Source organism: Pteronotus mesoamericanus, unplaced genomic scaffold, assembly GCF_021234165.1.
Source record: "Pteronotus mesoamericanus isolate MK-2021 breed Mesoamerican mustached bat unplaced genomic scaffold, CSHL_Meso_final contig_121, whole genome shotgun sequence".
Taxonomy (NCBI): domain Eukaryota; kingdom Metazoa; phylum Chordata; class Mammalia; order Chiroptera; family Mormoopidae; genus Pteronotus; species Pteronotus mesoamericanus.
In genome coordinates, this window is record NW_026555046.1 from 2,574,105 (window position 1) to 2,600,938 (window position 26,834).

Sequence of the window (26,834 nt, forward strand, 5' to 3'; positions counted from 1 at the left end):
TTCAGATAAGGACACTAGACAGTCCGAAAATATGGGAAATGACCTCTAAAGCTTGTGATCCAGTTCTGTTTAATGAAACAAAATTCAAAGAATGTCCTGATAAAAAGAGACAAAAGTGCAAGAAACGATGACCTTCTATCCTCCACCCTTCTCCTTTCTGCCCTGAACACTGCTGTCTCAGGAGAACCTGATGATGATTGGAGCCATGACAGCCATTTTGCAATCCTGAGGGGGAGTAGTGAGAAGGGAGACACATGACCTAAGCCAGAGCTCCGATTCTGCAGATCTGCTGGACATACCACGGAACTTCCGGCCTCTGGAATTTTCATCACGTGAGATAATAAACTTCTTTTACTTGGGTATTGGTTATTCACAGTCAAAGCACATCCTAACGAAAGCGCAGCTTGTCTTGAAAATGGAGAGAGAGATCTGGCAATACCAGACCTCCAGCCCTTTAGAGTGGGCACAGGCTCTCCAGTCAGGGACCTCACTTGGTCTCTACAAGTAAGTGAGTTTGCAATCCCTGCCCTACACATCTTCTGGGAGATGGACCACTGGCCCCTCTTCTACAAATCACTTCCCAACTCCTGTCTTCTCCACTCCAACTCCATCTAGCTACAAGTAATTCTTCCTCAGAAGTCCCACAGTTTTGTCATAGTCCCCTTCTATCACCTACTGTAACTGTGCAGTCATCTCCTCCCACTTGGCCATCAGCCTCCTGAGGGCAGGAATATTCATTCCTGAATCTCCCTCTGATATCAAATGAGGTGCTAGAATACAGGACACCCTTGGGTGCATGTTTGCTGAATAAATGAATAAACACCCCCTGTAATGTCCAGGATATCCTAGCCTCCAAATTCACCAAGGAGCTTTTAGAGGGTTATGTGTGCTTCTCATTCTGGGAAAATAATTCCCACCATGCTCCATACTCCAGGGAACCTCAGGCCCACTCGGAGCACACCGGAGAACAGTCAGCTCTGAAGCTTGGGTCCCAGACCCCACCCGAGGTTCTGGGCCACCTCCGCCCTCCCCTTGCTGAGGAAGCGTGGTGGGATAAGAGCCTTCCCAGCATGGCCTGGGAATGACTGCCAGTCACCACAAACTCCAGGAAAGGAGAGAAATACACACACACACACACACACACACACACACACACACACACACATCTCCCCAGTTTACAAAAGAGAAAGGTCAGGCAACTTGAAAACACGCACAATAATCACAGATCTACATGGAAGGGACGGCAGCCCCACGGTTCTTCCCCAGAGGGCTCTGCTCCCGCAGATGACAAGGACACTCAGAGCACCTCAAGTTGTTGACAAATCCCAAGGAGCATGACTTCTGTCTATATCAATGCTGTGTCTAATTTACCCTTACAAATGCTTCCTGAACTGGTGGTTGATTTTCATCTCCAGTTTTTGGTAGATACTTTCTTGGCACCTTTCTCGAGGCTCTGGATGTGGCTGTTTTGTTTTATTTGCCTTTTAAATTATGGTAAAAAGCATCTCACATAAATTTTGCCACCTTAACCATTTTTGAGTGTACAGTTCAGTAGTGTTAAGCATGTTCACAGAGTTGTACAGCCATCGCCACTGTGCGTCTCCAGAACTCTTCCTCATCCCAAACTGAAACTGAAACTCTGGGCTCATTAAACACAAATTCCCCACTCCCTCCTCCCCCGTTCCCTGGCAACCACCATTCTATTTTCTGTCCCTGTAAGTTTGACTATTCTAGGGATCTCATATAAATGAAATCATACAGTATTTGTCCTTTTGTGTCTGGCTTATTTCACTAAGCATGATGTCTACAATATTCATCTATGTTGTAGAATATATGTCAGAGTTTCCTTCCTTTTTAAGGCCAAATAATGTTCCATTGCATGAATATACACATTTTATTATCTAGTCATCCATCAATGGCCACCTTTTGGCTGCTGTGAGTAATGCTGCAATGTGCATGGGTATACAGATATCTGTTCAAGTGCCTGCATACAGTTCTTTTGTGGACTTGGTCTTTGACTTTCTCTAAATTAGTCAAGATTCCACTTTGGACCTGGAATTTTAGGCCGGTCTTTATTCCAACGGGAGGATGAGAGAACCCCAGCATGATCCATGAGAAATACTCTGGAGTCCAGGGAGCAGAGCTGAACCAATTGGGACCCCAGGGGCAGGTTCCTGGCCCCTCCAGTTGGAGGGCGGCAAAAATCAAGGATGTTGTGGCAAGAAGCAAAGAAGAGTGGGACATCCCCCTCTGCCTCTCTGGGAGGAGACACATACCACTGCCTGGAGGAGAAGAGCAGAACAAGGGAGGCCTCTGTTCCCCAAAAGGGCAGGCATGCTGCAGAGGTGGCTCCGGGGGCTCCCGAAAGGGCAGCCTGGCTGCAGGGGCAGAGGTTATGAAAAGGGAGAGGATGCCGAGACTGGTGCTGTTCAGAAAAACCTCAGAGGGGCCTAGGTGTGGGGGAGGGGAGAGGGGTCAGGAGTGCGGAATGCTCTAATTTGACAGCTGGCCCCCAGCTCAGCCGACTGGAAGCAGGGAAGGCACAAAAGCAGAGATTAGGAGGGCCCCATAGGGCGTTAATGGTGCATATCATGGATCTCTAACCTTGGCCTTGAGAGCTGTGCCTGTGGCGTTTCAGTGGGAGGGTGGGCAGACTACAGCTGGTGAGCAAGGGCGGGGTCTGGACACCTGTGAGTCCCTCTCACCGTCTACTGCAAGCAACTTCCAACTGGTTATACGATATTTTTTTGGTGCCAAAGTGTCTGGGTTCAGGTATGAAATGATGACAGCCTAGGAAGGGCGCAGCCACTGAAGGGAAAATCAATCACTTCTGTGAACTCCAAACTCCTTGACGTATAAATGTGACTTAAATGCACCCCTTAAAATGTCAGGTCCAAGGTGTGAGGCTTTCATTCCAGCCAAGACCAAACTCAGGGGCTCCACTGAAGCCTTAGAAGCCAAGGTGGGCTGCTGGTAGGGACAGGGTCTCAGGCCCCCTGTATTAACTCAACCCAATGAGCTTCCCTGATTTGACATAGGTATTCAGAAAGAACTGCCCCCTTAAATCCAGAGAACAGGCCTTCTAGACTGTTCTGGGATCCCGGCAGTCTGTGAGGTCAGCCTGGACTTGGCTGCCATGCCATGTGCCTGAGGCCAGATCAAGGTGCCACGGAGCCTGTTGCCTCAGCTTTTTACTAACGTCGGAGCCAGAGCCAAAGCTGGTCTGATGTCTCCACATCCCGGTGATCAACGTTCCCACTGGTACATCCCCTGCATGCCAGGCTCCAGGGAGACTGGGTGCTGTGTACTATACGGGCTCTCAAACTCAGGTGCTCAGGGTGAAAGTCTCCATCCCACACCCCAGTACTGACCAGACTGATGAAAGAGTCTATCCATGCTGAGATCCCACAGGAGGCCAAAGGCTCTCAAAGAAGTTTCTGGAGGCCATGTCAGGAGCTAGGAGAAGAAACAGGTTAGCTGGGTCATTCCTGTAGAGTAACGGTAGTAAACCTTTACTGTTCCACATGAATAAATCCCATTTAACAAGTCCACATGGTACAAGGAAAGTGCACATGGTACAAGGAAAGTGTCGTTATTGCCATTTTACAGAGGAGGAAACCAAGCTCAGAAGGGCGAAGCAACTTTCCCAGGGTCACCCAGCTAGTAAGTCACAAAGCCAGGATTCAATCCCACGTCTCTGTGACTTTGAACTTCCTACTCTGTCCACCTCCCTGTGAGGGGATCTTGTGTCCTTTCCCCTCATGCCCTGTGGTAATGGTGGTGCCCCTCCAGGGCAGGGTCCAGTGTAGGAAAGAGAAAGAGCCTGAAAGTCTGCTGAACAACGACAGATTGGCCTCTCTTTGTGATCTCCATCAATCCAGGTCAGTGCCTTAATTTACGGTCATCTGAGACTACCGGCTCTGGGAGGTCCTTGGTACTGAGTGCAGACCCTCAAACAACCTGGGCTGGGGAGGGGGCGGCAGGTTGCCCACCTGACTCACACTCACTGGGATCCTTACTTGAAGGCTCCTTGAGTCTGAGGGTTGAAGGGACCAAAATTCTGCTACGCTGCTTTCTGGGATATTGATTTTAAACTGTTTATCAGAAAGCAAGAGGCTCAGAAAACATCTTTGACTGCCACCGCCCTCCCTCCTCGCCCCCCGCCGCCTCTTGCCTTAGAGATTCAGAGAAATCTGCTTCTGGAAGCAGATCTTAGGATGTCACCTTAGTCTAATTTGAATTAAGTATGTTAAACAAGAGGACTTCAAGCAGGTGCCTGTTTGTTAGACACTCTCTATGTTCCACTGTTCGAGTGGCCTAACAAGAGCTTTCCTGCCATGTGTGTTTTGCTCTTCCTCAACTACTTGTGAATCACCCATTCTCTCTTTTGAAATCTAATACCCTGCCCTCCCTTTTTCCTTTGCCCCAAAATGTCTTATATACCCAGTGTTGCCGCACTGTCTTTGGGATTTCCCCCATGCCCATATATTAAGCTTTGATTTTTCTCCTGTTAACTGTCTCTGTTAATTTGGTTATTAGCCCAGCCAGAGAAACTTAGGAGATGGGAGAAAAAGTATTAGTATTGTTTAGCCCCCATGGGATCACAAGCTGGGGATCTGGGCTGGGTGACATGGAGATGATCAATGGGACGGCACCCTCCCCGATAGTGCCACCTGGTCTGGGACACACAGACCAGGCCGTGCGGCCCATGAACCCTGCCTTCTGAGAGTGCTGAGAAAAAGACACTATGGTAGAAGCCCCGGGGACAGCCCCTTTCAGGACAGAAGCTCTGTCCCAACAGGCTCCGGGCTGGTGCTGGCCAAGGGCCCTGAGCCGTCCCTCTCTGGACATTAACCTTGGTTGGAGGGAGTCCCTCACCCAAGGTCACACCCCCTCTTCAAGTGCAGCCTTTGTCTGACAGTTGGCCTCTGCTGGACCCCTCGTCTCCATGGGTACAACTCTAAAGGGTCACCCCAGTTCCAGAGCCCTCTGCGGGGCTTGTTGTCATCCTCTCTTACATTTGCTTTGCCTCCACCCAGGCCTGCTGCTCTCCTCGCTCCCACGGTGCTGCTGAGAGTGATCCCCTGCACCGGAAATTTGCTGGGAAACCACATCTCGAGTCAGCTTCCTGGGATCTGACCTAAGACACCAGAACTCTGTCTCCTCCTCCTTTTATAACTTCCCCTAACTTCTTCATAGCTGGACACTTGATCTTTTCCCAACAAGAATATAAATTCAGGGCATATGCTATGTGCTTTTGTCTACCTCCCCAGCTAGGCTAACCTGGCAGGTACACACTAGGACTCCAGTGACAAATTTATGTAATACCTGAGCAGTAAGGCCAAAGTCTGTTTGCCCAGCACCCACTGTACACCACACTGAGGCCCTGAGTGGGGTCAGGGGGCTGGCAGCAGGGCCTAGTCCCCATGGGACCTCAGGAGATTCTTTCCAAAGAAACGGTCCAACGAGCAGGTTTGGGGAGGTGTTCCCTGCTTACCCACCCCCAGCTCTAGTCAACCACAGGTGTATAGGTGGGTCCTCAGCTGCCCAGTGACCCTGCTCACCGCTGCCTTTGATTGGATGGAGTGGGGTTGGGGGTGTCACTTAACCCCTCTTAAGACCAATCAGGCTTTCCTTCCCGAGAATTTACATGGCCATGGAGTCTGCCTAGTAAAGAAAAGCCAAGGCTTGTCCTGGGAGCTCGACCGTTCTCCACCCTGGTTCCTGCTCCTCCTGAGGACCCCATGAATCATCCCTGCACCTTTATAAGAATCCCGCAGCAGCTTCAGGGAGCTCCATGGATTTTTGCCTCTCACAATCAGAGTTCACATAACTGCAAGGTTCAGAAGTATGCTGAGCCCCACGGCCACATTCTAGGCATGTACCTGGGACACCAATACCCAAATCTTTCCATCCCTAGAGCTCAGTATGCAGCAGATCCTCAACCGATGTCTGCAAATGAATGGACGCTGCTGTTACTGTGGGAAAATTTGTTACAAGTGGCAAGAAAACCAAAACCTCAGAAGCGAAATGGCAGAGTACACCCTGGGAAGGTCTGTAGTGCGACCACATGACAGACACTTGGTCACTATGCTGCCCTGTCCTCCTTCCCCTTCAGAGACAAAGATGCTGATCAGAGGTTTGCCCACAGGCTCCCTAGGTCAAGTGCGCCCTTTCACTTGATCTGGCCTCAGCTGTGGGAGGGGGAGTTTTGTGTCTCCTTCCTGAAGATGGAGAACTGGAGCCCCCTCACTAATATTCCTACCAGAAGATGCCCAGGCCCCGGCGCAGAGCCACCGGTTGGGGGTAGGGCGGGTGGTGACCATAAAAACAAGATGGGCCACAGGACTTCCTCATGGGACTACCAGCCCCAGTTTACATAGTACAAACTGAGGTACAGGACTGACGCTGGATAACTTGCCCAAGGTCACATAGCAGGAACAGCAGGGGTGGAAATGCACACAGCCTGTCCGGCCTCAGGGCAGGGTCCTCTGCTGTAGGGCCCAGCCTGGGGTGACAGAGGTGGAAGAAGAGACAGGGCAGGGCTAGCTCGCTCCTCCCAAGGCAATCCACGCTGCGTCAGGGTCACACAAGGACCCTCTGTGGGCGATGTCTCAGATGGGTCCTTTGTGCCTCCCAATGCCCAATTGTGCGTTTTGTCACATACTATATGCATGGAGCGCAGAGACGCTGCACTGACTGGGGGCAGAGAAGAATGGCCACACTGTTCCCTGTCACTAGCCTACCATTCCTACTGGGCCTGGGGGAGGGGCAAGGGCAGCAGCCACACACCAGAGCCCCAGGCACCAAGGGGGTCTTTTTCTTCTGGGGCAGGGAGGGGCAATGGGAAGGAGAGAGCCAGAGGGCTCTTTCTGGAAGGCAACCCATGGGCTGAGGCCGACTTCCTTGAACAATCCGCCCTGCATGCCGGCTCTAATTTACAGCTGAGATCCAGGTTCCAACTGGCAGGAATGAAACCAGCTGGAACTTGTGACCTGCCCTCCCCAGACAGGGATGGTGCTGGGTGGGTGCCAAGGCTGGCATTCAGACCACAGCAGCTGGTTCCTGAGCTGTCCCTGCTGGCTCCTAACCTCTTTCTCAGCGCGAAGGTTTCAGGCCCGGGGCAGAATGCCGTTTCCCAAGTGCAATGCCCCAGCAGCACCAGTAGGGAAAAAAATGGGCAGATACAGCCACTGCTCTAGGCTTTCCCAGTTGACCTACGACTCCACAGAGGGAGGCCAATGCTCAAACACCTGAACACCCCCAGCTTGAAATTCATGAGAGCCCCCACACCTCCAGGGTGCTCCAGGGCTGTAGTGGGCCCTGAGCCAGGACCTGTGACTTGGAGTAGAGATGAGTTGGGATACAGGGGAGCACCTGTGGAGTAGCAGAGACAGAACCACTGAGAGGACTTCTGGTGGCACAGGCGGCAGCACTCTGTGAGGCCCACACCCTGGGTGCGGGAGGGACTGAGAGCACGGGCTGGTCGGAGTAGCTCCCTGACTTTGCCGTCCCAGGCCTTCCTCCCTCCTCTTCCTTCAGCTGGGACAAACTCAGCAGAGGAACACCCTTGTCCACCGCCCCCCATCCCCCCAATCCCGCCTGCCGGGCCTCGCTACAGGCCAGAACGCTCCCGCCACCTAGTGGCAGGCCTGAGGTTCTCACCTGGAACAACCACTGGAGCAGGGGCACAGGGCAGGTGGGCGCAGGCGCCTGCAGGTAGAGGTTGCTCAGGAGGCCGCTGCGCAGAAAGGAGAGTTGCTGGGCCAGTGGGGAGCTGTGGGGGCAGGGGAGCCAGGTTAGGGGGCTCCATGCCAGCAGCCTGGCAGGCTTCCTTAACATACCTGTTTCAGTAAAACGGGGTGGGGGTGGGGGTGATTCTCATATTTCAGCTTCACCAGGATGCTCGAATCACATCAGTCATTGCTATAGACAATGACTTGCTGCTCTGGCTGGGTGGCTGGCTCAACTGGACCATCATCCTGTACATCAAAGAGCTGTGGGTTTGATCCCTGGTCAGGGTGCATATGGGAAGCAAACGATTCCCTCCCTCCCTCTGGTGAGCCCTTGCCACAAGCGGCTGTCAGAAGGACAAACCACGCACATCGTCATCAGAATCACGTGTTCCCCACGAACACATCTCACAGTTTTGAACACATGACCGGATAGTACATTTTGTCCTTTCCATTGGACAGAGGGGAAACTGAGGTGTTTACCAAGGCTGATTAGAGGATCTGAGTCAGCTGAGGTGAGAATCTGGGAGTTACAGGTCTCAGCCCAGGGCCCCACTGTGGCGGGTGGACAGTGTTACTGGTGGGGCCCATGTGCGCCAGTGTTTGGGCTCTGATTACATGGGGCTCTTCTGCCTATCCTGTGTTTTTCCGAAACAAAAGGGACACCTGAGAAGAAGGGGGAATAACAGAAAGAGGCCCAAGATGGGGAAATTCTGGGAAGCAAATAACAAATGAGGTGCCACAGAGATGCTTCAGAAACCACGTGAGCAGCAATGGCCCTGAGTCCAGGGGTCTGACACTGAGTCACGGTGTGCCTGTGGCCAGAACCTGTATTTCCTCTCACGACAGGCTCCTGCTGGGCCTCTGCCCACTAATAGGAGCTCTCAAAATACCACTGCTGGTGTGGAGGGGGGCCCCTTGAGTCCACTGGTTGGTCATGGGGACCTACAGGATCCCAGGTCCCTGTAAACCAGGAGTTGAAATATTCCATGTGGTTTTAGGGCATTTGGTGAAAGGAGCTTCGGAAGTCATTTTGGAAGGTTGGCGGGACTGACTTTCTTCATCCCTAGGGAGGCTGGGTCAGTGGGAGGACTCTCCTACCGGCTGCATTTTGTGAATGCTCCTTTGCTCTCTTTCTACATAATGTCCTAAAGGCAATTAATATGGACTCCAGGAAACGGAAACGTAATTTCATGTTTGTTCTCTTTTAAATGGCCAGACTTAAAAATGTCTGGGGCCAGACATTTTTAAATGTTCATGCAAAGAACATTTCTAACAGCATTTAAAACCATGACTCCAGATAGAAATGTCCTTGTCGGTCAGCCCCGCCTTCTTCTCTTTTTAAAAAAGGACATATTTTAATCTGCTAGGAACAAAATGCTCCAAAACAAAGATTCTCCTCAAGCCAACTTGCTGTCTCTTTGAGCGTGTCCAGAAAATTTATGAATTGTATATATTTTTTCCAAGTCATTTAAGTTCAGAGGAGAAAGCGGCTTTCTTCCTGCGTTTTGAGGTTGACCGCTCTGAAATAGACCTTTATTTGTACATACCAATACGTGTGCGCCCCAGGGCTTCTGGCACGCTTCGCTCAGCTCCATGTGCTTGGTCACATGGACACATTCATGGACTGACCCCACGATGCCTGCATGGTTCGAGTACAGCACCCTGAATGCGGACAACACCCAGGCAAACAATGTCTGCAGGACCTCACAAATTGGCAGAACTCGGCCAGGGGCCATGTGGCAAGGAGGCTTGTGCCCCAGGGACTCTGAGGAGACTGTACAAGCCCCTTTTGGCTCAATCAACATACTTCCAACTGTTGCTCCAAGGGGGAGACACCACTGGGGTTGCAATGCCTCCCTGCTGCTACGCGCACCTTGCAGTACAGTTTTTGCCACAGAAATGATCTCCAAGGATCGGCCGTCGCCTGCGGCACTTGTCTCCTCCCTCCCTCTGAAATCGGTCTTGGCTATCGCGCCTAAGAAGGAAAAGGACAACTGTCGGGGAATGTGTGGAGAAGTGGCACAGAGGCCGAATTAGGGTTAGTCTGTAACACCGGCAGCAAGAGATGGCAGAAAGGGTGACTCAGCGGTGCCCTGGAGTGAGTGGCTTTTAGGAACTCTGTGCCTAAGGCTGGATGAGATGTGGGGACTCTCCCCTGGAGGCTGGGTCACAAATGCTGCTTCACCTTGCGGGTTCACTGGCCTACTGCCTTCCGTGGAAGGGACAAGGCTGATGGCCTGCGTAAACTCCAGCTTGGCAGAAGGGCCTCGCTGCAGACACTGCCCGACCTGAGCAGGGGAGAAAGTTCCCACAGAAGCACCTGGTGGGGAAGGTGAGAAGAAAGGGAAGGGGCAGGAGGTATGTGCTGAAAACTCAAACCCCTCGGGTCACAGAATCAGCTGCTGTTAGATTTACAAAAACCCTCGCCGTCAGCAAGTCAGGAGCACACGCTGGGTCCAAGTGGGTGCCTAAGCCTATGGCTAAGGCAGCGCTAAGGTCCGAAGTTATGCTGAGAACATCAGAGGACCTGCACAGCAGAAGCCACACCGGCCTGCTGAGCACAAAGCCCCAACTGTTGACCCAGCAGATCCCAGTGAGGGAGGTTCTCACCAGGACAAAGAGCAGCCAGTCAGAAAACTGCTAATCCCCAGCCACCACGGCAAGGACAGAGGGCCCCGGGAACAGGGGGAAGGAAGGGGAGAAATTAGGCAAAAAGGGGAACTGTATAAACAAGGGGAGAACACAGAGGGGACTGGCGTGGGTCCACATGCGGGTGCCAGGGCACAGCTCCGACCTCTGCTCGGACTTCCCATTCCTGATAACACCCGGCCAAGAGTCCTCTAGTCTTCCCCTCCTCATCCACCTCAGGGCAGCAGTGCCAGAGGGCAGGTCTCTCAATGCCTTGGGAATCCCAAGTGATGGTGGAGGGATAAACACTGGTGTGGCTATTTATATAGTATCAGTTTCTGCGCCCGTGCCAAGTTACTCAAATGAAAATGTAAAGGCCTCGGCAGAACAGAAACAAATAATGCTCAGAGTGTTCATGCCTGCTTCTCTTCTTTTTCTTTCTTTTCTTTCCTTTGTTAAAGTTAAGCAGCACCACCGGGTCAGAATCAGAGACACCAGAGATAACCCTGCCCGTGGGCTCTGTTTTCAGGGACAGTTGCAGCCGGTTGGGCGGCTCAGCCCTGTCCACACTCTAACTGCTGGATTTATTTCACAGGCTTCAACCCCGCCATGCCAGGAAAAGGAAGCGGTCGTGGCAAAGCAAGGGCTGGGCCACCGGGAGATCTGGTGCCCAAGAAGCACTGATACACATGCAGCTCGGACTGGCCACGTGCTCCCGCTGAGGTATTCAGAGTGGGGCCCTGGGGTGCACACCAGGTGCCCTGGGAACACACTGCAGACACCACACCACCAGGACACCCCCACACACCCTGCAGGGCCAGAGGAGCACCCTGAATAATTCAGCAGGCAGGTCCCCCCTTTGCTGGAGCTTCTCCTGCCTCCTGGCCAGAAGTGGGCCTGTCCCGAAGCTTTTCCACTCCGGGGACCGGATTTCCTTTTGAACTACTGTCAAGGGAGGAGGAAAAGGTTCAGCCCCGGTACCAACTTTGTCCTAAAGGCATGTGACTTTGGTCCCAGGGTACTGACCTCAGGTCATACATCCAGCTGGGGGGCGACCAAGATGGGATGGCCGGGGCCATCTCCAATCCCACAGCAGGGGGCTCCGGCGAGAAGGGTTCTTGCCCAGAAGCCCGTGCAGGTCCAGTCCAGGAGGACGTGGCCTGGCGCTCAGACCCTGGGGCTGCCCTCCCTTGCTCTGCCATCTGAGACAAACAGCTTGCTTACTCTGTGCCAGGCTTTCCCACGGTGAACAGTGGGGAGAAAGATAATACTCCTTTTCACAGAATGGGGAGAAGTGACTATTTTTAGAAGAGATTTTTAAAAACTGCATTCACTTTCTCTCCTCCTCAAATGATTAAAAATAATACATGTTCACTATGGAAAGTTTGGAAAACACAGGAGTATAATGAGGAAAGTTAATATTACCTGTAATCACACAGTGTTAACTTTTTGTATGACAAGAAATGGACACATGTTGCTTTTTTGAGAGACCAAGTGATCTTTTATTCTTCCTCCATTTTAGTGTTTCTGGCTGAACACAATGGGATAATTATTAAGGACTAGTATCTCCCATTCTTGTGTCTGAACTTGAAGTCCTTGGCAAAAACAGGAAATAAAAGATGACTCCAAGTCTAAGCAGTGACTTTCAGGACGCATCCCTCACCCACTGCAGGGCAGGGGCCCCCTGACCTGACCAGGGCAGGGCATCCCTCCAGGTGCCCGCTGCGCTTCATTAGCATGCCTGAGGGGGGAGGGCCTGAACTCCTTCCTCCAAGGAAGCTGGCCAGACACCTGGTCCCATTTGGCAGGGCTGCTCTGATCCAGGTCACCGCTCTACAGGCCATCTCATCTGTCAAACACTTCCTGCAGGCCATCCAGCCCCGGATAGAAACCCCGCTGTTGGCACAAACCATGAGGCTGCTCAGGAAGCACCTTCCTTTCTCCTGTCCTCTGCGCGCACCACCCCCCAACTCCTGCCCAGCCCCCTTCACTGTCTCCTCCTTTTTCAGCTCTGCTATCTTTCTTCTTCTCCCTTCATACCATTTCCCCTTTTCTTTATCTCTTTATAGATACCTTTTCAATTGGGCAGAGTGAACCTTTATTGATATTCATACACTCAGGCCAAATCACCTCACATCACATCCAGGGGTATATTCCAGACCTCCAGGCAAACATTTATGTATATGGATTTAAGAATATTCTTTACCACACTTTTATAATAGGGAAAAGTAGGAAACAACAGACATGTCAAGAAAAATGAGGACAGTGATTAAACGTGTCTGGCACCAGTGCAATGCGGTATTATTTCCCCAGTTGCATTATGCTAAGTGCAGTGTTTAGGCCTTATTTAGATCCTGATTTGAATATGTAAAAAACATTTACAAGACCATTGAGGAAATAGGAACATTGACAGATATTAGTGATATTAAGAGATTACTATATTTTTTTCAGGTATAATAATGATATGGCTGCAATGTCGAAAGATACAGTCCTGTCTTCTGGAGACACAAATTGAAGTATGTACAGATGAAGTTATATGTGCCTGGGGTTTACTTAAAAATAAGCTTGAGGGGACAATGTCTGTGGGCAGGAGTAGAGATGGAACAAGGTTGGCTTTGAGTCGGTAAACGTTGAAGTTGAGTGCTAGGTACACAGAGGTATATTGTACTGTTCTCGCTACTTTTATGTATGCTTGAAACTCTCCATGATACACAGTTCTAAAGGAAATGCACCCAAATCTTATCTATTATAAACAAGATGGATTTAGAATTAATGGAATAGATGCAATAAAGCCCCAAGTAGCTGGAAAATGAACAAGATTCCTGTGTTCAAGTCCTAAAGTGGCTGAAGAGGCCACAGAAACAGCCTGGCCTCTGTGCTCCTTAGGGGCAGGGCGGGCCAGGGGGCCTCCCCTCTGCCCAGCCCCCTGCCAGCCCGCACGAGCGCCACAAGGACGGCTGCTGCACCGGATCCTGCGGGCTTTCTCTGTCTCTTATTCTTAGCGGTATAAATTCACAATTGCAACTATGAATGTTACTGTCATAAAGTTTTTTTTAAGCCCTTAAAAGCACCATAGTCAGTGGTTATGTGATAATGATCATAAATTTACTTCCAAGAGAACAGGAACCAGCTGTCTTAACGTTATACACAGTGCACTTGTGGCTGGGGACAAACTTTTCACAATCACACAGAGACTGACATAGAGTGTCTTGAATGAGTACACGGCAGAGACGACAACATACTCTGGAAAACTGCCGATGGCCCAGAAAGTGGCTCCAGTGTGGATGGAGAGGTAACTCCAAAGGCGTGTAGGAGGAGCGTGACTAAAGTTATTTCATGAAACTCAGGTGTGTGGGAGGAAGAGCAATATGAGTACATAAACACACAGTCTAATATTTGCTGAGATGTAAGATTAAAAAAATTAAATATTGTTAGATACGCATGGCTATTTCATCTATATCTCTGAAAGTTGACAAAACCAAATGGGCCAAACACAGCTTTGGATTTCCTCCTTTAGGGTGGACCTAATCACTGGGACCCGAGGGAGGGGCCTGGTTACACAGGATAGACATTTACCTGAGGAACATTTCTTCCAGGTGGTTATGGGGCTTCAGGTGTGAACAGTCCAGGATGCAAGGCAGGGGGTGACGCCTGGGTAGAAATGTGGTCTCTCCTGGATGTACTGATGGGATGACCTGCAGGGACATGGAGAACCTCTCCACCAGCTTCCTGGCAAAGCAAGGGATGGGAGAGCCAGGTCATCAGGTGCACCTGGTCTGCAGCTCGGACCAGGGCGGGGCCTGGGGGTGGGAGTACCAAACGAGGGGGAGAGCGCCACCTGCTGAAGGACGAAGAGCCCACAAGATGCAAACTAAGGAGCCTTTTCCTTTCCCCTCTGTCGTACACCTGATCCCTCCCTCAGTCCCAGAGCCAGAGGTCCTGGTGACGAGCCCAGCCCCACCTGTCGGCTCTTTTCAGTTCCAGCACTCACTGAGTGCCCACCATGTGCAGGTGCCAGGTGCTGGAGGATGAATCAGGTGTGGGCTGCCCTTGCGCTTCCCAGGACCCTGCAGCAGGAGGATGGGCCACAGAGCTGAGACATGGGTCAGCCAGGGGCAGGGAGAGCGTCTGCGCCATGAAGAAGCCCGGGCTTCCTCTGGGCAGCAGTCGTCAAGCTCCATGATCAGGAGGACTCCCCGGGAAGCAGCTCAAATGCAGATGCCCCGGCCCCACCTGCTCTGCTCTGTGGCCAGGCAAACTCTGCTCACTTCATGTCAGGTGACCCAATGTCAGGGAATGACCTGAATTACAGGGTCGTCCTGAGGATGAAATGGCACAGTGAGGGGGTGGCATTAGGGAGGTTCTGATCCTGCAGCCTTTTGGAAGCAGCCTGGGAAAACCAGCACACAAATGGTAAAACAATTTTCTGTTTTGTTAATTTCTTTGCCATTTGAGATTAATTTCTTTGCTGTTTGTTCGAAAAACTGTGACTTCCAATGTTGCTTTTATAAAAAGTACAAATTATTAACAGTCTGTAAGAAGTGGCTCACCTGTAAAAGGGTCTTAACCCTGTCCCCAATCACTGTTCAAAGGGACTTTTGTGATATTAAATATAACGTCTGTACGTCATTCAGAGTTCCGTGATGACCCTCACACAACTAATTAAGGATTTCCTGTGCAGCCCAGATCTGAGGATAAAGGATGCAGTTGTGGTTTAAATGTCCTCCCTCTCTGACCCCAGTACGCACATAAGGTCTTTTAACTTGAAGAAATGAAGAATGTAGGACGTTGTCCATTCAAAGTTACCAGACAGTCCTTAGCGTGTGAGCAGATAATCTGCTCAGGATGCTCAGGGTCTTTTCTGAGGGGCAATTGTGGCATAAGTTTTATGACTTCTAGTCACAGGCAACTTGTCTGCCTGATGGGACCAGCCCCAGCCTCAGCTCACCCACTCCAAGCCTATACTCCTCAGTGCTCCACACCCTACTCAGGGAGGGAAGAGGCTGCTGGCTTTGTGCATCAGGGAGTTATTTTCTTTGAAGCAGGGAGTTGAACTGTCTCATCAAAATGATCTCACATCAAAACCATCACTTCAAAGTGGCTGTTGTCAGAAAGGCTTTCTCAAAGTCCAGCTTGAAAATGTCACATGCGCAGAAAATTATCAGCAGTTTTAAAGCCTGAAACCACTTCTGTCTTACGCTGGTTGCCCAGATAACTCTCTTCCTGTGAGGATTTCAAAATATCTAAGCCATAACTTCTGAAATCCTATATGTATGCAGTAGGAAGGCAAAGCACTAAAATAATTATTCTCGCTAGAGGGATTTTTAAAAGGTTCAGTTCCAAGGCTGTCTATCCAGCCAGTTGGGAACCTGGAAACCAAATCCACAGGCCCCACCTTAGAGAGACAAGTACTTTCATCACATATGACGTCCGCCGGTTCCACTGTCTTCACACCCAGACATCTGCACTCAGATGAGCCATGTGACCGGCACAGCACCTTTCCTGAGGTCTCTGGGCAGCCTGTGAGCAGCGCTCAGCCTATCTGACCACTTGGATTTGCACAGTGAGAACTGGTACCAGGTAGGTGGCAGGAACCCCTGGGTCCAGGCCGGGCCTGCGGTGACTCCTGCCCGTTTCTGTAATGAGGTTTTAGGGAACAATCACGCTCATTCAATCAACAGGTTGTCTGGAGGAGTGTTCCGGCTACAACAGCAGAGCTGAGTAGTTATAAACAGAGACTGTATGGCCCTCAAAGCCTACAATATTTACCATTTACAAACTTCCCACTAAGCATGCTCATCCCTGATATAGTCCAGAGATGATAATTAGAAAAACTTCAGAAACAAGCGAACAGCCAAAGTGTCACTCATAATCATCTCTGGGCAACAATAACATTTGGGGAACCCTAAAGAGGAGAACCTCTGTAAGTGGATGTCAAATGCAAACTTCACCTGTCATTGCATGGACCAATGCTGGACACTACCGCAGACTTATGGAAAAAGCAAAGCCTGGACAGGCAGACAATCGGGGCATGTTGACCAACCTGCCCTCTGTCACATGGCTGAGGTGGCTCCCCTCCTGCAGCCCACCCCAGCTCTTCCTGAGCATACAGCTTCTGAGAGAGGGAGAAAGAAAGGAAGGCAGGAAAAGACAGCCAGACAGAAAAGATCTAACCTGACTCCACTTCCCCCTTCAACTACTGCCCATTTTTCTCTTTCACTCTGCTCCTCCTGTTCTCCTATGAACCTACTCCAGCCAGGTCTGCCCAAAGCATCCATCAGAGCTGCTCTTGTCAAGGTCAACGTGACTTCTAGGTTTTGCCCTTGGGCCCCTGTCTCTTCTCTCTGCGTAGTGGAGGGGTGTCTAACCTTTTGGCGTCTCTGGGACACACTGGATGAAGAAGAGTTGTCTTGGGCCACACATTAAATATACAAACACTAACAAAAACTCATGAGCAAAAAAAAGGTTTTAAGTAAATTTACGACTTTGTGTTGGGCTGCATTCATAGCCATTCTGAACCGCATATGGCACATGGGCTGTGGGTTGGACAGTCCTGGTAGTGGTTCCCCAAGTCAGCTCACTCAGTTTTGTGGTTTTAAATGTCATTGTACATAGGAACTTCCAAGCTTGCCTCTCCAGATATAGCATCCTAGCTACCTCCTTGATCCCGCCTCTGGAATCTCCCAAGTGGACTCTAGATCCTACCCCAGCCCACCCAACATCACTTAGGCTTACCGCAGACAATGACAACCTTCTGCTTGCTCAGGCGCAAGCCCTTCAGGCCTCCTTTAATTACTATCCCCCAATACTCTGGTTTCTCTTCAGATCGTAAAAATCTTTCGCCTTTTAATTACTATTCCCCTGCTCTCCTTGACACAGTGGCAGAGGATCCTGTTCAGGTGAATGGTGGCAGCCCACGCAGAGGAAAAGCGGCATCCAGCACTGCCTCAGCCTCCCTGATCTCCTCTCCTCCATCCGCCTCCCCTGGCGGCTCGCCCCAGCACACCGGCAGTGTCTGGTCTAGGGGTGGGGCGGGCCCAGAGCTGCCTCTCGCCTCTCTCAGGGATCTGTTTAAAAGTCTTGTGCTCACAGAGGCCTTCCCTGACCCCTCATTCAAAATCTCCCAACCCTCCCAACAGTCCTGATGTCCCCTCTCTACTTTATCCTTTCTCATTAGCACTTGTCACATAGTTTCATTTAGCTGGTTTACCATTAGTCTCTCTGCCCTGAAAGCAAGTGATACGAGGGCGGATGTGTTGGTTTGGCTTTGTGTCTGCTGTATCCCCAGAGTCTTCGCCAGAGCCTGGCACCAGGCTGGCACTCAGTAGATGTTTGTTGGATGGATGAATGGGTAGGTGGATGGACGGATGGACAAACACAGTGTGGATGAACTAGTAACAGTGTACCCTGAAGGCGGAGTCAACTGTGGTCCTTAAGCATCTCTGAGGTTCGGGCACAGAGTCCACCCACCGCCAGTCAATGGGCTCGCAGACACCACCTGCATGACAGCATGGAAAGCGGCCACCCTCTCTTCCCCAGGCAGGGACAGTGAACAATGTCATGTGGCTGCATTCTCCCCTTTAAAGGCGGTTTTCATTTAGACTTTGGTTTTGTATGGTTGTTGTCCCAAGAGATCCAGTTCTATAACTGTGGCAGACAGTTGGGGCAGAGTGCCTGTGTCCTCAAAGGTCCACACTAGATCCTGACACACAGTTGGTGAATAAATATTTCTTGAATCAATGAATGAATATGGGTTTAGGAGAGGAAGGCAACCTGAGAACTCACAAATGACACACAAATCACTGGCTGAAATTGTCCAAAACCCAGAGTGTGGCAGACTAAATCCTTTGCCTGGAGAGGTGGGTGCAGGGGTACTTTTCCCCCATACCCTCCCCATCTGTGCCTGTCCTCACCCTGTATCTTCCCTGGTGCCCCCTTGAGGCCCTGGGTACCCACCCCTCACTTACGTCCCCACCACGTCCCTCCCTCTTCCTGTGTCCACTCTCCCCACCTGTGCTCTGGTGTGAGAGGCAGGTCCTCCTCATCAAGATCCAAGGAATCAAGGTCAGGACAGCCTTGCACAAGCAGCTTCTCCTGCTCCTGCTCCAGTGCTTGTTCCCTGCAGGGAGATGAGGACCGACAACGGGGTAAATGCTATTCCTGGTGGGTGATCTTGTCCTGTTACTGGGCTGCAGGGATCCCCAAGAACATGGTGAGGCCTAGGAAGGAGGGACCAGGAAGCCACATTGCCCTGCCACAAAAACATAGTTTTAGCGGGGGAGGAGCTGCGCTGCATGGATTGTGTTATATCTCAACATGCACAGAAGAGCAGACAGGACTGAAGAAAGATAATTTTCACCACACTCCTTCAAATGTGCTTTTATTAGTGCACCTTATTTTGGCATTTGCTCACTTTTTTAAAAAAAATCTTCACTTGAGGACATGCCCATTGATTTTAGAGAGAGGGGAAAGCAGGAAGAGAGAGGAAGAGAAACATCAATGTGAGAGAGAAACATCAGTGGGGTTGCCTCTTGTACATGCCCTGACTGGGACTGAACCTGATGTGCCCTGACTGGTATGTGCCCTGACTGGAGCGACCTTTCAACGCTCTAACCAACTGAGCCACACCGGCCAGGGCATTTGCTCACTTTTTAACACACCATGGCCTGTGTCTAGCCCTTTTGCTCCTCCCGAGGTCCAGCCACAATGACCAGGGGAAGCCCTGTGTCCATCGCTGCCCAGAGCCGGGACACATGGCCTGCCTCTCTGCCTCAAATGGCAGCCCTCAAGATCCTGCCCCACCCTCACTCTCCCCAGCCTGTGCTCTCAGCCACGGAGGCCTGGGATCCACATTTCTCCCAACAGCCCGAGAGCCTCGCTTCTCATTTCAACCAGCCCCCAGCACAGGCTCTGCTGCCAACTATTATCTTGCTTGAGCCCCTACTCCCTCCTCTGCTCCAGCCTTCTCCGCCCTTGTCCCTCAGGCTGTTGAGGGAGCCCTGACTGCCTCCCAGCCCTTGCCCTGCCACCCCCAGTGCTTGCCCTGGCTCTGCCCGCAGGTCCTCAGTTCTCAAAAGTTTCTACCTCCAGCCTGGACTCAAGTTCAGATCCCACTAGCTGGCCACTGAGTGGGTGATTTCCAGCTCAATGCACTCAGGCCCATCTGATGCCACAGGTCCAATTCTGAATCCCTCTTTCCCATGCAGGTGCCACAACCAGCCACCCAGGGCCTCATTTCATCACCCTACTTCCTCTCTCGCCCTTCCCATCCATTCTCCATAATACAGCCCAAGTGCTCTTTGTTAAAAACATGGGAAAACATATCTCTACCTGCTTAAAACTCCCCTATGACTCCATCTTGTGTTCACGAGGCCCCTTACGACCCATCCCCTGTTCACATCTTGGCTGCATCTCTTGCAAGGCCCATCCCCAACACTCTGACACCAAAAATTTAAGTCCTGGCCAGTCAGGAGAGGCATGGCCTGTTCTTCTCACCTTTATATGTGTGGTCATCCTTGCCACCCTCCCAAATCTAATCCTTTGAAGTTCAAGGACAAGGACACTTCTGGGGAGTCTTTCCTGATCCTCATAGCATCTTTATGGCACTGGAAACACTAGAATCATGTTCATTTCCAGGCAAGCTGGTGTTGCACTGTCATCTCTATATCCGGCACCTGGTCAGGGCCCAGTGCTGAGCAAGAACCTCCCGGTGCTAAAGAGCTGGTGTTTCCAACACCACCTCAGCCTCCCTAAGGTACCGATTCTGATTGGATGTGACTTTGGCATTTGGAGAGTAACTTGAATGTGAGGTAAGGCTCACTGTAACACCAGGGAGATGGCAGATGTGGAAGAGATGCAGTGCTAAGGGAAAATGGGCGAAGTGTACTCCAGGGTTGGTGCGGAGCCGGGCGGCAGGAACTGGGGCAACTCTGAGGAGTCAGGGGGAGGCTGCATGCCCGTCAGAGCCAGCACCTTCTCTGCTTCTCACACAGCATGTGAAAGGGAACTCAGAGGCTAACTCTCTCCCTTCTCCGAACTGGCAGGAATCCAGCAGAAGGCAGTCAAGACGAAAGAGGAGCTCTGTACATGGTGGGGGGTCTCTGCTTGGCCATGCCCCCCGCCTTGACCTGGATGCTGATCCCCATGTTCATTATTAATTTGAGCACATAGGGCACTCTGGGGGGCACACTGTGGTGGGAGGTAGGCTGCTTTATCCTGAGAGGCATTTGTTATGAGTCTTAGGGGACAACCTCTGTGAAATTACTGCCAACGCCACAGACATGAACAGCCCACGACGGGCCCCTTTCTTGAACTCACCTCTTCTCCTGCAGCAAGTAATCTAAGCTGTTGATGTAGGTTTCTGAGCTCCCAGGGGTGAACTGGAGAAACAGGACATGGGGATGGGGAAGAAAGAGAAACAAGTAGAAGAAAGAGAAAAAAGACAAAATAGAGGGAAAACAGAATAAAATTTAATCTAAATTAAGCCCTTTATTTTTGTTCACTTTTCTAAATAGGCAATCCGTTCACATGACTAAAAAGTCAAAAAGCCGAAAGGCATTCAGTTGAAGGCCCCCCCCGCCCGCAGCATGCTGTCAGAGATAGCCTGCTCAAGGGCAAGCGGGCAGCGTCACAGAGCCCCTTCAACACAAAGAGTAGCACGCCATCCTGCACTTTGCCCTTTGCATGTTACAGTATGTCTGGAGGGTCATTCCGTATCAGTACTACAGAGGAAACTTAAAAAATACTTTTAGGGTACTCTGATGTGTGACTAGCACAGAATTTATTAGTTCCCTAGTGGTGGGCATTTCAGTGACTGACAATCTTGGGCTATCAGAGACAATTTGAAGCCCTATTCTTAGAATACATTTCCTTATGTATTCTACCTAGCAACAGCAGTTTACTCTGCTCGTGACGTTCATCGCAGAAGTGTCCGTTCAGGAATCTAGGCCCAGTGGACCACAGTCAGCCGAGTCTCTGTCCTGACTAGCCCTGGCCCAGCTCCAAGGTCCTTCCTTCTCCAGGGCCATAATCCTAACCATGGCTGTGAAGGCCTTGAAGGGCTTCATGCAGGAGGGACACCAGATTTGGCACTTGCCAAGCCACCTCTTAGCAAGGGTTAGGAGTGGAAAGAAAGGGAGAGGGGTACCCCAGCCTTTAGGCCCCAAGGACTGCAGGGAGATTAGGGGTATATGTATATAGGGTCCAGAGGAGGTGGTCAAAGGAGGACAGTTGGGATATGGCCAAGGAGGAGTGTCAAAAAGGGGTGGCTTGGGAGTGATAGAGGAGGGTGACTGAAGATGGATGGCAAGGAGAGGGGGTACCCACCACTGGAGCCGCAGCCTGCTGGCTTGGGCCTGCCGTGTTCCAGAACAGCTCCTCCAGCGAGGCCAGGTCCCCCTTGGGGTCTGAGACCTGGGGCTTCTGCTCTAGCTCCACGGGCACCCAGCAGGACAGTCTCCTCAGTCCCTGAGGTTCCGCCGTATCCGCCCACCTGTGGGCTAGGGCCCCCCGGCCAGCTTCCTGAGTCCTCGGGGTCAGGAAATCAATGGGTGGTGGGCTCCAGTTGGTGGGAAACATGTCCCCTGTGGCCTGCATCTTGGGTTTCTTTGACAACTTGGCAGTTGGAGGTGAGGTGGGGCTGCAGAGGCACCGGGTGGGTCGGCGGACCCTCTCGTGGTGGGGATGGTCAAAGCCACTGTGGGCAGAAGGGTGGAGGTGGCAGCAGCTGTCTGGACCCCTGTGGACAGAAGGAATACTGCTGTGTCCCCATCTGACCACCACCGTCCCACCATGCTGGGTGAGGAGAGGGGGCAATTCTGGATCGCTTGGGCGAGATGCACGGGAAACCTCAGCCATGGATTTTCCATTCCGTTGTGGCCCCAAATCTCAGGAGGGCTCTACCTGTGCAGGTGAGGGATACCTACCTTCTCTCTGAGGAGGGGCTAGCACAGTCTTCTGGGACCTGGCCATCTGAAAACTTCTGGGAGTTCTGTCCTGGAAGGAGCTGCCTGTCAGGTGAGCTGAGGTGGGCCTCCCGAAGAAAGCTCATGTTCTGGGGCCCTAGGTTCCCAGAAAGAAGGGCCCAGCCCACTAGCACCCAGGGGGGCATCCTCTTGCAGCTCCACCCGAAGACCGAGCACGCACACTATGAAGATCAAGTTGCTGAGGTGACGGGGGCTCAGTGTAACCTCTCATTTTAAGGACATGATGGGCAAGTGTAAGGACATCAACAATTTTTAAAGCCTGTATAAAATTAAAACTAGCAGGCTCAGCAGGAAAACTGTGTTCTGAGATGACATCCTGAGCATCTTGTTTGTTTGATGTCACCGCTGTCAGGCTGTTTGCCCACAAGAACTGGGGCAGGGCTGTTCCCAGCATCAGAACAGGCTGCTACACAGCAGGGCTCAGTGCATTTCTGTTCAATGAATGAACGATTTAAACAGACCCAGGGTCTGGTGCAACACGCCTCCTCCAGTCTTAGGGACTATCTGTCCCCAGCTAAGATGGACCATGTCACTTACACCGACATCTCTCATCACATCAAGCGCAGGCTCAGGTAAACAGGAATGAAGGTGAAAGGCTAATTCTTTAACAAGCTAAAGAGTTGAATGATCAAAGGAAACAACAACTTACAGAAAAACAAACGCTAACTCAACAAGGGTTCAAACTCAACAATACTGAAAGAAATAGAAATCAATTTGACTATGAAATATTATTCAATAATAATCAAAAAATTAAAAATGTGTAACAATAAATGTTGACATTGCTGTGAGGACATGCATGGCTGTTAGCACTGTAAGATAGATTATTCTTTTTAGAGCGCAGTCTATTAATAGAAATAACTGTAAAAATGTCCATATCTGGGAATACGGAACCCCCTAAATCTATCCCTTCACAAAAGCAATAGTTAAATTGGCAAAAACTCTTACAATCAACATGTACAGAACTTTGGAATCTAACCAGAAACTAGCAATAACCTGGGGAATGCTTAATGAAGAAAGAAGCTGCTAAATTTCAGTAAGATGGCAATCTGGCTTTTGAACATAACTGCCTGTCCCCAGAGGAAGCCCTGGGGACTGTATTCCTGGTATGGTTTTCTGGTGTTGTTTCGGGGGAAGGAGGCAGGAAATCCAAATGGTGTTCCTAAAGAACTGTTGGCATGTGTTTGACCTGTCCAGTGGCTCCCCGACAGATTGGCTTAGGGTCTTGCCTTTGTTTTATCCCTTTCATAACTTTTTCAGGGAAAAAATGTTCAAAGGCAAATTTCTAGCCATAGCCACCTGGGGGAAGGGATAACAGTCAGGGCAAGCAGCAGAGAGACTGAACAGCCTAAAAAGGAAGAGTGTGAGGAAGGAGATACATGGAGGAATGAAGGTTTTGAAAGACTCTTACATAGTCCAGAGAAGCTAGAAGGCAACATGTGTGTCCAGGGCTAATGCATGCTCAGAAAGACCTGAGAAGAACATAAACTTTCACCTCTGGCTGATGATCAGGCTCCATATAATCAGGAAGTGAAGGCTAAGGCACAGTTACAAGAGGTCTGGCTAAGTGTTGAAAAAGAACTTCAGCACAGAGCCAAACTGCAAAGACCAGGAGAATTGTGTGGGGTTTTTTTTGTTGCCATTCTTGTTTAGGCTCTAGGCATTTAAGAAAATCTCTATAAAATCACCAGTTGACTTTTATGCTAAAGGAACAGTGACGTCAGTGACCGCACGCAACAAAATAATAAAGTCTTTTAAAAAACTGTTTAGGGAGGTTCTGGCCAAGATGGAGGCATGGGTAGGTATGCTTTGCCCCCTCGCACAACCAAAAGAAGGAAACAACCAATTTAAAAACAAAAAAACAACCAGAAAATCAAACTGTATGGAAGTCTGACGACCAAGGAGTTAAAGAAGAAATATTCATTCAGACTGGTGGGAGGGGCGGAGATGGGCATCCAGGGTGGAGAGGACGCATGGCAAGCAGCAGACCAGGCAGGTGGTCCCACATTCACATGGGGGATAAGCTGGGAAGAACAACTGGGGAGTGAGACAGACTGCACAACACAGGGTTCCAGGGCCAGGCAAATAAAGCCTAAAAATTGCTTGCTGTAGAAACCTGTGTGGGTTGCAGTGGTGGGAAAAACAGCCAGTCTCAGGAGAGTCCTTTGGAGGGGACCACGGGATCCTAGATCATACACAAGTCAACTCGCCCAAAATCAGCAACTGAAAGGGCACAATCTGCTTATGGGAAGTGAGGGAAGTGACTGAATGCAGTGCAAGAGCCAAGCAAGTGGCATTATTCCCTCTCTGACCCCTCCTCCATGTAGAGCACCACAACACAGTGAAGGGGTCTGTCCCGCCCTGGTGAATACCTAAGGCTCCACCCCTTACAACATAACAGGTACATGGAGAAAAAGAAATACGGCCCAAATGAAAGAACAATCAAAACTCCAGAAAAAGAACTAAGCAATGAGGAGATAGCCAATCTTTCAGATGCAGAGTTCAAAACATTGGTAATCGGGATGCTCACAGAAATGATTGAGTACAGCCACAACATAAAGGAAGAAGTGAAGGCTATGCAAAGTGAAATAAAGCAAAACAGACAGGGAACCAACAGTGAAGGCAAGGAAACTGGGATTCAAATCAATGATTTGGAACAAAAGGGAGAAATAAACATTCAACCAGAACAAAATGAATAAACAAGAATTTAAAATAGTGAGGAGAGGCTTAGGAACCTCTGGGACAACTATAAATGTTCCAACATCTGAATCGTAGTGGTGCCAGAAGAAGAAGAGGAAGAACAAGAAATTGAAAATTTATTTGAAAAAATTATGAAAGAAAACTTCCCAAATCTGGTGAAGGACACAATCATACAAGTCCAGAAAGCTCACGGAGTCCCAAAAAAGTTGGACCCAAGGAGGAACACACCAAGACACATCATAATTAAATTGCCAAAGATTAAAGACAAGGAGAGAATCTTAAAAGTGTCAAAAGGAGCGAGTTACTTACAAAGGAGTTCCCATAAGACTATCTGCTGATTTCTCAAAAGGAACTCTGCAGGCAAGAGCAGGCTGGAAAGAAATATTCAAAGTCATGAAAATCAAGGACCTACATCCAAGGTTACTCTATCCAGCAAAGCTATCATTCAGAATGGAAGGGCAGATAAAATGCTTCCCAGATAAGGTCAAGTTAAAGGAGTTCATCATCACCAAGCCCTTATTATATGAAATGTTAAAGGGACTTATCTAAGAAAAAGGTAGATCAAAACTATGAACAGTAAAATGACAAAAAACTCACAATTATCAAAAACTGAACCTAAAAAGCAAAAAACAAAAACATACTAAGCAACCAACTAAAACAGGAACAGGACCACAGAAATGGAGATCACATGGAGGGTTATCAGCACGCACAGGGAACGAGAATGGGGGAAAGGTACAGGGAATAAGAAGCATAAATGGTAGGTACAAAATAGACAGAGGGTGGTTAAGAGTAGTATAGGAAATGGAGAAGTCAAAGAACTTATATGTGTGACCCATGGACATGAACTAAGAGTGGGGGAATGCTAGAGGGAATGGGGATGCCAGGCACAGGGAGATAAAGAGGAAAAGAAGATTGAGGCAAATGTAATAGCATAATCAATAAAATATACTTAAAAAAACAGCTTAGAAAAGTCATTTAACAAACAGACTAGTACAACTCGTAACAGGCAGCAACAGCAAACCCTTGGAAGGGGGACAATATTATTTCCAGAGTTACTGCATTATAATATTCAAAATGTCCAATTTTCAACAAAAATATAAGGCATACAAAGAAACAAGAGAGTATAGTTCAGTCATGGGAAAAAATAAAGAAAGAAAAAATGTCCCTGAGGAATTTCAGAAATTGGACCTACTAGACAAAAACTTTAAATCAACTGTCTTAAATATGCTCTAAGAGATAAAGGAAATAATGGACAAAAAGCTAAAGGAAACAAGGAGAATGACATCTCACCAGGTAGAGAATATCAATAAAGATAGAGGAATTATAAAAAGGAACCAAACAAAACTTTTCAACTCTTTTCTGTAGTTGAAAAGTATAAAAAGTTGAATGAACTCTGACTAGAAGGTTTCAACACCACATGTGAGCAGGCAGAAGAAAGAATCAATGAACTGTTGAGATGATCAAGGCTGAGGAACAAAATGAAAAAGAAATAAAGAAAATAAACAGAGTCTCAGAGACCAGGGGGACACCATCAAACATATCAACATATGCATTAAACGAATCCTAGAAGGAGATGAGAGGGAGAGAGAGGAATAGAGACATGGGGTGGGGGCGGGTAGGTAATTAGGTAGGTATTAACCTGAGCTACACTGTGAACTATATGATATTTATAGGTAAATAACATTGCAAGTATTACTGTATTTTTGGTTTATAAGTTTTTTCTATATAATTAAGACAAATGCATAAAACAATAATTATATATCTATGCTAATGGACACAATGTTTAAAG

At 49.6% G+C, this 26,834-nt stretch overlaps 1 protein-coding gene across 1 annotated transcript in view; it reads right to left on the minus strand.

Moving 5' to 3' along the window:
• FAM178B (family with sequence similarity 178 member B) overlaps positions 1-22,334 on the minus strand; it is an 81,463-nt gene extending 59,129 nt beyond the window's left edge. Inside the window, 8 exon segments of the mRNA XM_054586102.1 lie at positions 3,372-3,456; positions 7,666-7,777; positions 13,941-14,093; positions 18,376-18,483; positions 20,682-20,743; positions 21,690-22,066; positions 22,069-22,101; positions 22,289-22,334. Of these exon segments, the coding sequence (XP_054442077.1) occupies positions 3,372-3,456; positions 7,666-7,777; positions 13,941-14,093; positions 18,376-18,483; positions 20,682-20,743; positions 21,690-22,066; positions 22,069-22,101; positions 22,289-22,334 (976 nt within the window).
• Between the last annotated feature and the right edge of the window lie 4,500 nt (positions 22,335-26,834).